This window comes from Tursiops truncatus, chromosome 9 (assembly GCF_011762595.2).
Source record: "Tursiops truncatus isolate mTurTru1 chromosome 9, mTurTru1.mat.Y, whole genome shotgun sequence".
NCBI classification, from domain to species: domain Eukaryota; kingdom Metazoa; phylum Chordata; class Mammalia; order Artiodactyla; family Delphinidae; genus Tursiops; species Tursiops truncatus.
In genome coordinates, this window is record NC_047042.1 from 59,027,135 (window position 1) to 59,041,108 (window position 13,974).

A 13,974-nucleotide genomic window follows, 5' to 3' on the forward strand; every position below is an offset into this window, starting at 1 on the left:
CAAGCACCTACTTTGTGCCACGTTTGAGGTATGACACTGGGGTTTTAACTGTGACCTGAGCACACACAGTATCTGCTCTCATAAAGTTAGCAGTCTGGGGAGGGTCGAAGGTAACAATTTAAAAATCGTACTGCTAGGTCATGGTTATATATTCTTAAGGTGGTGGGAAGAAAGGGTAGAGGGTGAGGCTGGGAAGGTGGCAGGGGCTGGACCACGCAGGCCCCTATAGGCCATGGTGTGGATTTTTGCCTTTAAGAGTCTATGGAGTTCTAAGTGGCATGATGGGAGGTGAGGGAGGGGTGGGCGTGAATAGAAGCATTTTCACATTCTGTGTTTGAAAAGGTGTTGATTGCTATGGTGGGGTGGTTTTCAATAGCATTTACTCCATTCATACTTCCCTCTTCTCTGATAATCCCCCTGAACTGAAGCACTCGAGATGAGTGCAGTGGTTTTCAATGTTAGGAGCACATTTGAATCCTGAGGGATTTTTTTTTTAAAGCCCAGGCCCATCCCCAGAAATTTGGATTTCATTGGTCTCAGGTGGAGCTTGAACGCGGCTTTTGTTTGGTCATTTCTGTTCCCCAGGTGATTCTAATGATCAGGTAAGGCTGAGACCCACAGGTACAGAGGAAAGCACAAAACGGGTCCTCAAAGTGTGGTCCCTGGAGCAGCAACATCAGCGTCACCCGGGAACTTTTCTCAGGCAGATTCTTAAACCTGATCTCACACTGACTGAGCCGGAAACCCTGGAGCTAGGGCCCAGCAGTCTGTGTTTGAACCAGACCTCTGGGGGTCCTGAGATCCACCTAAGTGTGAGAAGCACACTCTGTCGAAGGTTGCAGGCAAGAGAACCTGGAGTCTGGACCTGGTTCTAGATCTAGTTGTAGAATAGCTCTGCGATGAGGGGAGGGAGGTGCAAATCATTGAACTTCTCTGACCCTCAGTCTCTTCAGCTGTGAAAAGAGTAGGTGGGATTAGGTGAGCTCAAAGGTTACCTATGACGTTAGTCTATCATCTGTGCACACGAAAGCTAACAACGTCTTTATAACATACTTTTTAAAAATCTGTATTTTTATATAATAGAACCAGAACATAATCACTGTAGGAGGCTCAAAATATACATGAAAGAATAAAGAAGAAAATAAATGTCAATTAAAATTTCTCCACCTGGAGAGAACTGTTGCCCCCTCCCCAGTTGTTTGGTGTGTTGGAGATATTTTGGTGTTTTTCCTTCTGATATTTCTGCATGCATCTACTTACAAAACTGAAACCATGGTTCAAGAGCCTGCTTCTCACCTACCATTATATCAGGGGCATATCCCTTCATCACTAAAAGTGATTTTAATCATCTTTGTTAGTGTCTACCTAACGTACAAACATTACATGTTTATACCATAATGTATTTAACCTTTCCCCTGTCATGGACGTTTAGGCCTTTTCTCATTTCTTATTATTATGATGATGAATATCTATCTACCTACCTATTAATTCTTTGTCTGAAGACCTTCTGAAGAGAATCCTAGAACTAGAATCATTGGATCGATGCACATGAGGCACTTGATACATTGCCAACTTTTTCCCCCAGCAATGGGCCACTTCTTAAAAACACCGTCAGTCTGCCGGCGAGCTGTCCTCATGACACCCTCACCAGCATCAGTAATACTGATTTTCATTTCATATACTGCCACAAGGCAGCAGATGCCTACATCTACAGGGTAGTATTGGTAGCAGGGGTATAGCTCAGGCTTTCAACACCCAAGGGGGGACTCAGACTCAAGAGATGGAAGTGAGAGGGGCCCCAGGAGGACTAGGAGACTGTCTTGGGGTTGATGATGACGCTTTCAAAAAGCCCTCCTTAAAATGTACCACAGGGGGCTTCCCTGGTGGCACAGTGGTTGAGAGTCTGCCTGCCGATGCAGGGGACACGGGTTCGTGCCCCGGTCCGGGAAGATCCCACATGCCGCGGAGCGGCTGGGCCCATGAGCCATGGCCGCTGAGCCTGCGCATCCGGAGCCTGTGCTCCGCGACGGGAGAGGCCACAACAGTGAGAGGCCCACATTCTGGAAAAAAAAAAAAAAAAGCACCACAGGAATTTACGTGAAGTCTATGGAAGGATTGCAGATGGATGGTAAATCACCTTTTCTAGAAATTGGTACTAAAAAGGCAGACTGTTGTGGTCCCCAGAGGCCAAGATGTGGGGCTGCCTGAAGCCAGGTGGAGAAGGGGCCTTTGATTAGACGAGCTTCTGAGGTCCCCTATGCCCTATGGATTTAAGATGCTAGATTACTAAAGTCAGAGAAGAGAGAAGGGTGTCCTTTCTTGCACCATCCTGGGCACTTTATACGTACACATGCACCCCAACGGGCTTCGTTTCCCCATGTTTTCCTGCCCAGTGACCCATTCGTGCTTCCTTGTCTTCATCTGACAAACTTCCACTGCCGTCTCATTACCTGATTCTTTCTTGGATCCAGGATCCTAATCATAGAGACAAAGAAGAGTGAGATGCCATGCATAGAAAATAGAATCCAACCCTTATTTATAAAAAAGGAAAAGGGAAGTGGTGAGCTTATGTCACCATTTATTTATAGCCCCACCTACTTCCAGAAGTATCTTAAGTCATGGCTGCTTTGGCAGAGGACTCAGGGAGAAAAAAAGTCTCCTCTTTAAAAACCAGACCAGGGAGCACCAGCCCTGAGTTGTTAACAGGTTAACAATGGGGAAGAGAGTAATTCTGGCATTTAATTCCTGAATATTTTTAAATGTGAACTTTATTTGGATGAGAGGTAGTTTAGAGGGTGGTTAAAAGCATAGATTTACTGTTATCCCCAAAAGAACTGGCACAGGTGTTCAAACAAAAACTTGTTCGAGAATATTCTTAGCAGCACTATTCACAATAGCCAACAGGTGAAAACAACCCAAAGGTGCATCAACTGGAGAACGGATAAACAAAATGTGGCACATGCATACGATGGATTATTATTAAGCAATAAAAAGTAATAAAGTACTGATAGATGCTACAGCATGGATGAATCTCGACAACAAGCTAACTGAAAGAAACCAGGCACAAGAGACCATAGACGGCATGATGGCATTTACATGAAGTATTCAGAATAGGCAAATCCACAGAGAAAGCAGATTAGCCATTGCCAGAGGCTGGAGGGGGAGGGGAATGGTGAGCGACTGCTTAATTGGGTAAAAGGTTTCATTTTGGGTGATGGAAATGTGCTGGAACTAGATAGTGGGAATGATTGCAGAACTTTGTGAATGTACGCAATGCCACTGAATTGCCGACTTACACACTTTTAAATTGTTAAAATGGTAAATTTTATGTTATGCATATTTTATCACACACACACAAAATAAACTTATTCTTGGGCGGTGGTGGGGGGAAGCATAGACCTAGTCAGTTGTGCCCAGGTTCTAATCTCAGCTCTACCATTTACCAGCTGTGTGACCTTGGGCAAATCACTTAAACCCTCAGTTCCCATTTCCTTTCAAAGTGGGGGTAACTGTAACAGTACCTACCTCAGAGGGTTATAAATCTTAAATAAGCCAACATATGCACTTAGGCATATAAGCAATATAAGCATTTGCTTAGCATAATACCTGGCACAGAGGAAGCATGTTGTAAATATTTGTGGTATTAATCTAACCCCGGTATTCTCAACTGGGGGCAGTTTTGCCTCAGGAGAAAATGGCAGTGTCTGGCGAGATTTGTGATGTCACAATTGGGGGATGCGACTGGCATCTAGTGGGTGGAGGTCAGGGATGCTGCTACCTATCCTACAGTGCACAGGACAGCTCCTCCACAACTAAGAATTATCCGGCCCCAAATGTCAGTAGTTCCAAGGTGGACAATCCCTGATTTAAACGGAGCATGTCGGGACATGTGCTTCATCTAATGAATATATGAATAAAAATACGTCAGATAGAAATTTTTGTTCGAAAAAGACTGCCAGCCTGTCTCTGTGTATAGACAACATGTGTTAGACTTTGTGAGGATATAAAAGAAACCCAGCCTCAGTCCTGGAGGGGCTTGGATAAGAAGAACTCTGTCTGGAGGGCTGTTGAAGAGGGAAGTTTTTACCAAGAGACTTTTGTCATCATTTTTCCTTTAATAAGAGGTGATCTGGGGTTCTCCACACTTCTCACAATAATGCTTACTCAAATGATAACACTTAACAGTTCCCTATAAAGACGCATCTTAAGTGAGTGAACAGTGTCTGTTCACATATCTGAATGTGTCTTGTGTTTGGGTAAATTCTATTGAACAGATATCTGAAAAAGAAATCACTGTCAGAAATAAAAATTACTTGTTATAAGTACAGGCACAGGCACACAAAAAAATATTAAATCTTCTTGTATTCAACCACCCACACACCAAAAGGTAAAGGAGACCCCTTTTGCCCACTTTCCATTTAAAGAGTTATTTTATCAGATTCCAAAACCATATATCCATATACTTAGTCTAGTTTGGATCACAGAATATCTTCTTACACAGAATGACTCGCCATCAAAAGGTCTGTCTTGATTTGCTAGCAGTGAGGTTTGGGAAAGGGACCCTTATTCCTCCTCTCTGTCCTTTTGCCTTTAGGCTAAGCATTGGAAGACTGTTAAAGGCATGCCAAACCTTCAGTCAATCCCTGTGCGTGGCAGATGTCCTTTAGGATTGGGCGATGGGAAGGAGGGCTAAGGAGTGTGGTGGAGACCATGAGGAGGGCAGGCCCCTGGAGGTTCACACCCTTGGAAGCTAAAGCATGGGGATGCATGGAGCAAGAGACCCCACTCCATGCACCACCTTTGCACACCTTCCTCCATAACTCTGGTTTCCTGTATGTATAAGTGCTTTCGACAGCTTATTTAGTGCTACTATGGCAGGGAATCTTACTAGACTCTCTTGGAGGAGGAAACAAAGGTGAACCAGACATAGAACATGTCACACAGAGTTCTCAATACGGCAGACCATAAGACCTGTTATAAATCACTCTAGTAAAGTGATAAGTGCAATAAGAAAAATGTGAGGAAAACACTGTGGGATTCCAGAGGAAAGTGTTTGCCTACAGTGGGGAGTCTGGAGAAGTCTTTTTGGAGAGGGTGGCATCTGAGTTCAAATGTGAACATTGGTGGATATGTAGATGTGGAAATGATGCTAGAAAATGCTAAAGGACAGAGCAGACTACCAAGGTGGGAAGTTGACTATGTCGGAGAAGAAGATTTGTAGCATTTGTGGCAGGGAGTATAGGGAAATAAATAAGATGGATAGATTGAGATGAGCTCATGAAAAACCCACAATGCTAGGACACAGTCAAGCCACGGGGAATCACTGACATTTTCTGAGCAAAGGTGGAGTGGTGACTGGACTAAGGCAGCTGTTGTGCAGCTGTGTATAAGGTGGACTGGGGAGATATCAAGGGTCTGAGTTATTGTGAGGCAAGAATAGTAAGGAGAGGCCAGACTTGGCCAATATTTCAGATAAAGCATTTGGCAAGACAAAGTGAAGGAGGCAGCCCTGCACGGCTTACCTAGGCGCTTGGACATGGGGTTCAGAAGCACGGGTGCTGGATGCAGATGTTTTGGGCTCTAGTCCTGGCTCTGCTGCTTAAACCCACTGCATGTCCCTGAGATACCTCTTGATGTCATCATCTCTTCATCCACAAAATGGAAATAAAAGTCTTGTTTTACATACTCATAAGAAGAGTAAATGAGTAAGTGCACTTAACACATTCTGAATCTCGTCTGGCATAACATAAGTTAATATGCTCAAAAGTCCAATGTAAAAGTTGGCTGTTATTTTTATTTATTTTTTTTTTTGGCGGTACGCGGGCCTCTCACTGTTGTGGCCTCTCCCGTTGCGGAGCACGGGCTCTGGACGCGCAGGCTCAGCGGCCATGGCTCACGGGCCCAGCCGCTCCGCGGCATGTGGGATCTTCCCGGACCGGGGCACGAACCCGTGTCCCCTGCATCGGCAGGTGGACTCTCAACCACTGCGCCACCAGGGAAGCCCTTGGCTGTTATTATTATTGAAAGTAAAAAGAGGATGAAATGAGAGGATGGACTTCTGAACCAAGTTGGAATGACAGTAATTGCCAGGAATAAAGAATTACACAAGGAAAAGATTGATCTTTTATTACTCTCCCCAAGGCTGCTTGGAGGCACTGGAACATGGGGCCACACAGAGGATGGGGTGAGATTCGTGGACAGTCCCATCTACATCATGGTCCAACCATCTATGTCCTTGTTTTCTAGTTCCAAAAGCATTGCTCTTACTGTCTGGCACTAGCTGCATTAAACTTTGCCAACAGATTAGGAGTACTCCTAAGACATAATGATTTCCTCACTTCTATTAATGCAGAGACCTGGGACCAGAAAACCAGGGTCCCAAGGGAGACCATCAAACAGATGCTTTTAAGAGCAAGGAGAGCATTAGCTTGGATACTAACAGAATTAACACGGAAAAAATTTTTTTAAAGAAAAAAAACTATGATGTTTTGGTTTTAGTTAAGGAATCTTGTCTTTGTATGGAGGGAGCTGTTTGTGGTTGGGTCGGGGGAAGATGGGGGTATCCAAAATAAGAGGCAGGATGGGAGCAAGACATCCTGCCTCTTATTTTGAAACTCTGACTGCAGAAACCAGAACGAAATGCTATACCATTCTCTTATGCCTCATTCAGTGGTCAGACTGTTCTAATTTAATGCGTGCATAAGAATAAAAATTAAGCTTTCCAGTGCTGGGGCAGATTTTTTTTTTTTAAAAAAAGAGACGCAGGCTTTATCCCCTATAAGATTAAACATTAGGGTTTAAAGGTTTAATCTGCTGGAATTCAGCCCAGGATGGGGTTCAGAGCCCCAGAATAATTGGATACAGCCTCAGGCTTTGAACATCAGAGCTGGTTGGGGGTTGTGTGTGTGTGTGTGTGTGTGCGTGTGTGTGTGTGCGCACGCGTGCGTGCATGTGTGTGAAATATGCTGAGGAGTGTTTGAGGTCTCTCCTTGGCAATGAGCTGTGGCAGGAGGAATAAAGCTGCCTGCCCCTGCCTCCTGCATTGGTTCCTCTGTGGCTAACTGGATACAGCTTCTGGGGGGTGCCACGCTCATGAATGTGTGCTATTGTTCCAGGCACACGTCGGCCTTAAGAAATAGCACAAAACAAAACAGGCCCGTCCTTATTCAGATGCAGAGCCCCCTCCATCACTCAAAGCGGCCCTTCCAGGTCACATGCCCGAGGCCTCTGCAGACAGGACACAGCTGCCTCTAATCTGCTGCCTAACATTAGCCGCGGTTCAAAAAACCTGACAGCTCTGAGCTTCCCGAGGCTCCGCAGAGGAAGCTAGAAAGATCTGGGGTCCGGGCACTATGTTCTCCGAGGAACTGTGGCTGGAAAATGAGAAAAAGTGTGCTGTGGTTCGCAAGCCTAAGCAAGGCAGGAAACGCCAGGAGCTTCTGGCCGTGGCCTTGGGGGTGAAGGTGGGAGTCAAAGGCAGCTTTCTTTGGCCCCCTCTCAAACTCTTTGCCTGTCCACAGATCTCCTCCCTGGTCCGAAGGGCCGCCCTCTCACACAACGACAACCACTTCAACTATGAGAAGACACACAACTTTAAGGTAAGGGAGCCTCTGCTTTCTTTCTTCTGTTATAAAAGGGCAGGTAGAGAGCTCCAGTTTATGCCTTCCACCTGGTCTTTGATGGTAAAGTAACGAGACGGCAAACTCCTCTGCTTTCCACATTTAGTTACTTGCTTTGAATCAAATCAAACGGGAGATTTCAGAAAGCAGTTTTGCTCAATGCTGATGCTTAGAAACACCTATATGTATGTTAACTTAGCTCCGGAGAACTGGGCCCATTTCCTCCTCACATTCCCATGTCCAATGAAAGAAAAACAGAGCATGCCCAGTCTTTGGCATTTAGAGCTCATCTGGTGAATATCAAGCAGTACTTTTCCGCTGGGAGTAGCAGTAAAGAATATTGTTATCTCTGAGCAAGCGAAAACAGTTGCCCGTTTCACATTGTGTGTTTTGTCTTTTGTTTTCGGGGATGCTAGCTCTTTTGGTTTATGTGTAGACAGCTGTGAAAGCAAATGACGACAGGAGATACCATCCAGTAGCTTTTGTCTGTGCTCTGGGTGCAGGGGGCACCCTGGCAGCCTTACCAATCTCCTTCTGGTCACAGCCTTAGTCCTGCTCACCAGCCCAAACAAAAAGATACGGAGAGCTGGTGGCGGTTTAAGTGGATTTTCCCATGTGAATTTATAAACTGGAAATACTGCTATCTTCATTTCAGACTAGCAGTTGTAGAAACGGCCTGCCGTCAGAAAATTACGCCTCTTTCCTTTGCCCTGATGTGTTTTCCAAGAAGCTCTGGGAGGAGATTCTGATGCCAAATTGCCTGGCTTGAGATGCCATTGAGTGCAGGAGAGACAGGACAGCGCTGGAGGTTTTACCCCAGCAAATGGGCTGACAGTCTGGAAGTTGGAGAGAGCGGAGATGAGGGATCCAGGAAGAAAAGAAGAGACAGGGGCAGCTAAATGTAAACTGTATTCTCTTTTAAAAACTCGTTTCCCTTAGGGCCGGTAGCCCGAGTAACAACTGGAACTAGATAACCCTTTGTCAGAAGTGACCGGGGAGACTTAGTTTTTTCTGTTGCTTTCCTATCTTCCTACAGACAGATGTGTGTCTATTAAATATACATTTGTGTTAGTTTGGTCTGTTTGCCCTGCTTCTGTTTTTAGAAAGCAAGCAGCTCAGGCATTCGCATGCTATAATTGACCTGAGGCGTGGAATTTATTCGGCTCTCCATACTTAGCATGAGGGTGAAGAACTGCATTAGATAGGTCTTCATCCATGCCAAGGCTTTCGCTATGTCTCTCATCACTGAATAGTGACAGGTCTAATTTGGGGCATCACTGAGTAGAGACGGGTCTAATTTATGTTTTTTTCTCTTTCCTCTCTTTACCCTAATTTTTTTTTTTTTTTTGTATTGTTCTGACTTCTGGCAGAAATCCCTGACTTTTTGCGTCCTATAGATGCGCTACCATGAATGGTAGGAGGGATCTTGGCCTTGCAAATTTTTTTTCCTTCCTCTTGAAAATTCTGATTCTTTTGGCTTTGAGGTACAACTGGAATTGTGCCCTACGCAGTTATGTGTTTACACGGGCTAGCTTCTCTCTGTAGATACTCTGTCTGAGTTGGTGTGAAAAATACCCAAGTGTATTTAGTTGACTGATAGTTTCAAAACTAATTTCAGTCCTTTTAAATCTTAGATCTCTGCATGGGACATAAACACATTTAAAACAAAACGTTAGTTGAATCTTATTTTCTTAAATAGTTCTGTTGCTAACATGAACTATATTAATTATTTATCACTAAAAAACACCAACAGCTTTTTAAATGTTTGCTTTAAAAGTCAGTATCTATTAACTATATCTATTAACAATATCTCTTCTAACTTACTGCTATTAAAAGAAGAAAAGGCAGAGAACAGACAGGTCGTTAGAGGGGAATAGACAAGCCAGACAGGAGCGTTTCTCTTCCGTGTTTTAAATAGACATCTTTGAGACATAACAGACCCTTGAGTCGCTGTGTCAGTTGACTGTGGCTTTCAATGGTACTGCTCGTGCCACTGTCCTTAAGAATGAGTGGCTGAGGCAGGAGGAGGGATGGCTCTTTCTGTCACTCCTTTCCCCATCCCCGCCTCATTCAGCCCTCTCCTCACCCCCCAACCAACTTTAAGTGGGAACTCTGCATGGTCTGTAGAAGAACATTCTAAAAGCAGGTCCCTGCTATAAATAGAGCAGTGGGGTTTTAGTAACATGCCACTGACCTAACAGAAGAAAGAAAGGTCTTATCAAAGGCCCCTGACATCTGCTTGGAATCTGTTTTATATCTTAAATTTGCAGTAAGTTTTTATTTATATTAACTTCTAGTAGGCTTTGTTCTGAAACTTTCTTGATTTGTAATTTGGGTTATTATTGGAGGGTATTATGTGTCTGGCATAGAGAAAGTGTTTAAAAAGAACAAATAATCACATTTTCATGCTTATCAACAGATGAGCCTTGCAAGGCTCTGTCTGCACTCTCGCCTAGAGGGCTCCTACCAGAGAGTCAATCTGCCAGCAGATCTTGATGCCTCACTTCAGAACAGGATTTTCTGCCCCAGTCAGGACTATTCCCCGGGTAAAAAGCCCTCTCCTCACTCTCCCCAGGAGCTTCATCACAAGCAATGAATAGATAACCTATAATGAAAAGGATCTGAAAAAGAATACATACATATATATATACACACATATATATATATAAAATATAACCGAATCACTTTGCTGTACACCTGAAACTAACACATCTTTGTGAATCAACTATACTTCAAATTAAAAAAAAAAATCCAATACTTACAATTTTAAAAAAGAGCAATGAATGGAAACTCCTGACACAGTACAGGTTGGAACCCCTCCCGCTGTGCTCTTTGAGAAGGCTTCCTGTCACTGCTCCTGAGGGCATATCTACTGCCCTTGCTTTCCAAACAAAGCGTGTCTAGGAAAAGCTGAAATTCAGCTCTGGAAACAAAAGGTTTCGGAAGCAAATTAAAGTTGCGCCTCATTTCATGCAGTAATTATATACTTTTCAACACTGTATACAAATGCGATTGTTGCTGATTTAAATCCTAAATTCTCAGGATTACTTGTACATACTAGGAACTAAGAGTAGTTGTTGAAGGAATGATGACATTAGCAGACTCCTCTCTAGAATGAAAACTGTTTGATATATAGAAAAGCCGTTTTGTTATTGAACGTGTTTTATGTCCGCATCTCTGTTTATCCATGGGACTGAAAGAGGCACTCTCCCGTAGGTAGACTAGCTCTCTTTTTAGAGGATCTGCCCTAAGAACACCTTATGGCTGAGCTCTGAAACCCTCGAGAACTCTGCAGCCCCATCAGTCTGGATAACTGTCCTTCCTTCCCCACTTAGCACAGTGATGAGGTAGCTGTGGCCAGCTTGGTACTCCTGGCCACAAAGTGCTCTTTGGCAAGGACCTTAATTCTCTGAGCATCAGTTTCCTCATCTGTAAAATGGGAGTGCTGTAAGGTTTAAAGAATACATGTAAATCACTCAAGGTCACTGGCACCCAGTAAGGTTGGCTACTATTATTACTTTATTGTTCATCTTTTCGTGTCTCTCATTTTTCTTGAGTTTTGATGTTTAGCTTTCTCTGTCTCTGTATTTCTTATTTTCTACCTTCACTTCTTCCTGTCCTTTTTTTCTATCATCTCTTTCTTCTTCTCAGCACGATGTAATTAAAAAATGAAAGAACATTCCAGGCAGTGCAAAGGACATGAGTCAGAACTTGGAATTAGAAATGAGCCAAGGGTGAACAGGGTACAGGGAAGATACCATCCAGGAGAGAGAGTTGCTCACTGCACATCTGGAGAGTCAGCTGGGGCGGGGCGGGTGGCCACAGCCTGCTGACCCATTGGCACTCTGTGTGCTTAGCCCACTCACGCTCTCAGCCTTCCCAATCTGCATGTGTGTGTACATCACTCACTCCTTTTCCTGAATTCTCTCCCTCCACCCAGGTACTTCAGGGGCGCTCTTCTCTCCCTATATGCAATATGCACGGAGAGCAAAGGTCCAGAAAGTTCTAAACGTTAAAGAGCAGACCACCCGATCCCGACCTCACCTCACCCATCCCACCAATCCCTCCCCCAGCCCTCCCCCAGGCCTCCCCTGTCCATCTTCCCTTCAATCCTCTTCTATCCCCATCCATCCCTTTCCCAACCCTCTGCCAGCTTTACTTTCATCCATAGCATTGATCACCAGCTGACATTGTACACATGTATTTATGTGTTTGCCTTCCCCTATCAGAAAGAAAGACCCTGCTGGGTGGGGGAAAAGGGGTGGAGATAGAGACTTTTGTCTGTTGTACTTCCTGCAGAAATCCCAGTGTCTCAATCAGGGCCTGGCCCAGAGCCGACTGTCAGTGAATATGTTGACAGGATGTGTAGCAGGTATCTCCTGACCCTGCCTACCTAAGCTTGCACTTTCCCTCCTCACTCCCCGTCCCACAGTTTGCCCTCATTCGGGGCTTATTGTGCTCCAGTCCTTCCAGGTGGTGGGTAGCGGTCCTTGCCAGGGTCACCAACAGTGCTACCCGGTATCTTATATGCAGGCAAGCGGGGGAGACACGTGCCCAGTTTACTCCTATTGTCCCAGCTTCCTGTGTGGTGACTCTCAAAAGTGGCCTTGACTGGGCTTAAGTTAAATGGTTGCCAACTTGCCCTTTTACGTCCCCCCCTCCATAGACGAGGCTGCACCAGCAGAATCCTTTTCCTGCGGTACACTGTGTGTACGTGTGTGCTCCTGCAGCACCTCCCACCCCTAAGATTCTGGGGGCCAGGACAAGAAGTCCAGGAGGCTGAGGCTGTGTGGCGGGGTGTGGCAGCACCACGACCTCCCAGTTTGGGTTTTGTGGCTCCTTGACGGTTTCTATGCCTATCATCAGCTTCTGCATTCTTATCAATCTGGTGGTCATTTGCTTTGCAACAAGCCATGTTTGCTTCCCACGTGCAAACCCCTTGCTTTTCCTCATCTTTGTTGGCCTCATAAAATGTGCCAGCACTTCACCCCCGATATCTTGCCCACCCTGCATTCTCACGGGCATGCAGGGGTCCCTGCCTGTCCTGGTCCCACTTCCGTGTGCCTGGGGAAAAGGGTGGTTGGATTTCGCACCTGCATTTTGGCACAGGCAGAAATCACTTCAGAAGTGGTTGTGAGTTTTATTTTGTTTATTTTGTTTAATAATCAGAAGAGGCTGTTTTGGCAGAAGCAAGTCCGGAAGGAACAATTCAGGGAAAGGCTAACTTCATCACCTTGAATATAAAATGAGGGACTCAGAGTGAGACTGGAATAAATGGGCTTGGAAATACTGGGCTTTATGAAGAAAATAAGGCTTCTGCTCTCAAAGTGCTATGAAGATGAGTCATTTTTATCTACTGTAGCTTGGCTCCCCGTTATAGTTATTAGAAACCCCTTATTTTCAAATAATAGAACCCTTGGAAACCATCTTAAGTGAAATAATAGGCAGGCCTCATAGAGCCCCCAAGGGACTGCTCAGAACTCAGGCAGGGAGGAAGCAGGAGCTGGGGGTACACCTGGACCCACTGTCTCCTTCTCTACTCCCTCCCTCCCTCTCTTCCATTCTCTCCCTCCCTTCCCATCATTTCATTGCTTTCTACTCTCATTGTTCTCTCCCTGCACAAAAATATCTTAGTCCATATGGTCTGCAGGATATGGCTGATGGTAACTCCCTGGGTTACATATTACGAAGACCAGCCACAAAATCCCAATTCTAAATTTCCAGAGAGAGAATCGGAATAGCCTGACTCAGACCAGGTGTCTACTATGCTCAGATAAGTCTGGCCATAGAGGTCACCCCCTCCCCGTAAATACACGGATGGGGCTATAGGATGTCTGGAGGATGGATGGTTCCCAGGTTATGTGTGCATTGTAACTCCCAGCTAGATAGCCTGGAGATGTCAGCTGTAATCCTTTCCTCCTTGTTTTGAAGAATTGCACTTAAAGTTTCACATCAAAGTCCAAATCTTTCCACTGGGTTCTGCTTGAAGGAGGTCACGAAGCTACTCTGAGCCTCGATGTTATTATTAATATCAGTATCTGAGAGCCTGGGCATTCTGCAGCACAAGTTAGTCTTGTCATCTGTTTGGGTATAAGGAAGAGTCTCTATTCTTTTAGTTCCATCTTTTACAAAGTGTACCCGTTGCTGTTGTGCCATTTTGGAGCTAGGACTAGCCCTCAGCAAACCTGGGAAGTAAATGAGGTTTGTGTCTGGCAAACTCTCCACCCTCTTCCCCTGGATTGGTTCTCCTGCCCCCCTTCCATTGCTCCTATCTGCCGAGTTACTCCATGGAACCTCCCTGCTGAGACCTGCCAGCCCTAGTTTCTAGATCTTAACTTCTCCTTCTCCATGTCAT

At 45.0% G+C, this 13,974-nt stretch overlaps 1 protein-coding gene across 3 annotated transcripts in view; it reads left to right on the plus strand.

The window, feature by feature from the left end:
• CHN2 (chimerin 2) overlaps window positions 1-13,974 on the plus strand; it is a 333,107-nt gene that overhangs the window by 285,046 nt on the left and 34,087 nt on the right. For 2 of the 3 annotated variants that reach the window (XM_019926255.3, XM_019926262.3), the window contains exon 7: window positions 7,521-7,598. The exons of the other annotated variant lie outside the window; for it this stretch is intronic. In XM_019926255.3, coding sequence (XP_019781814.1) covers window positions 7,521-7,598 — 78 coding nt within the window. The remainder of the gene's footprint in view (window positions 1-7,520; window positions 7,599-13,974) is intronic. 3 annotated transcript variants of the gene reach the window in all.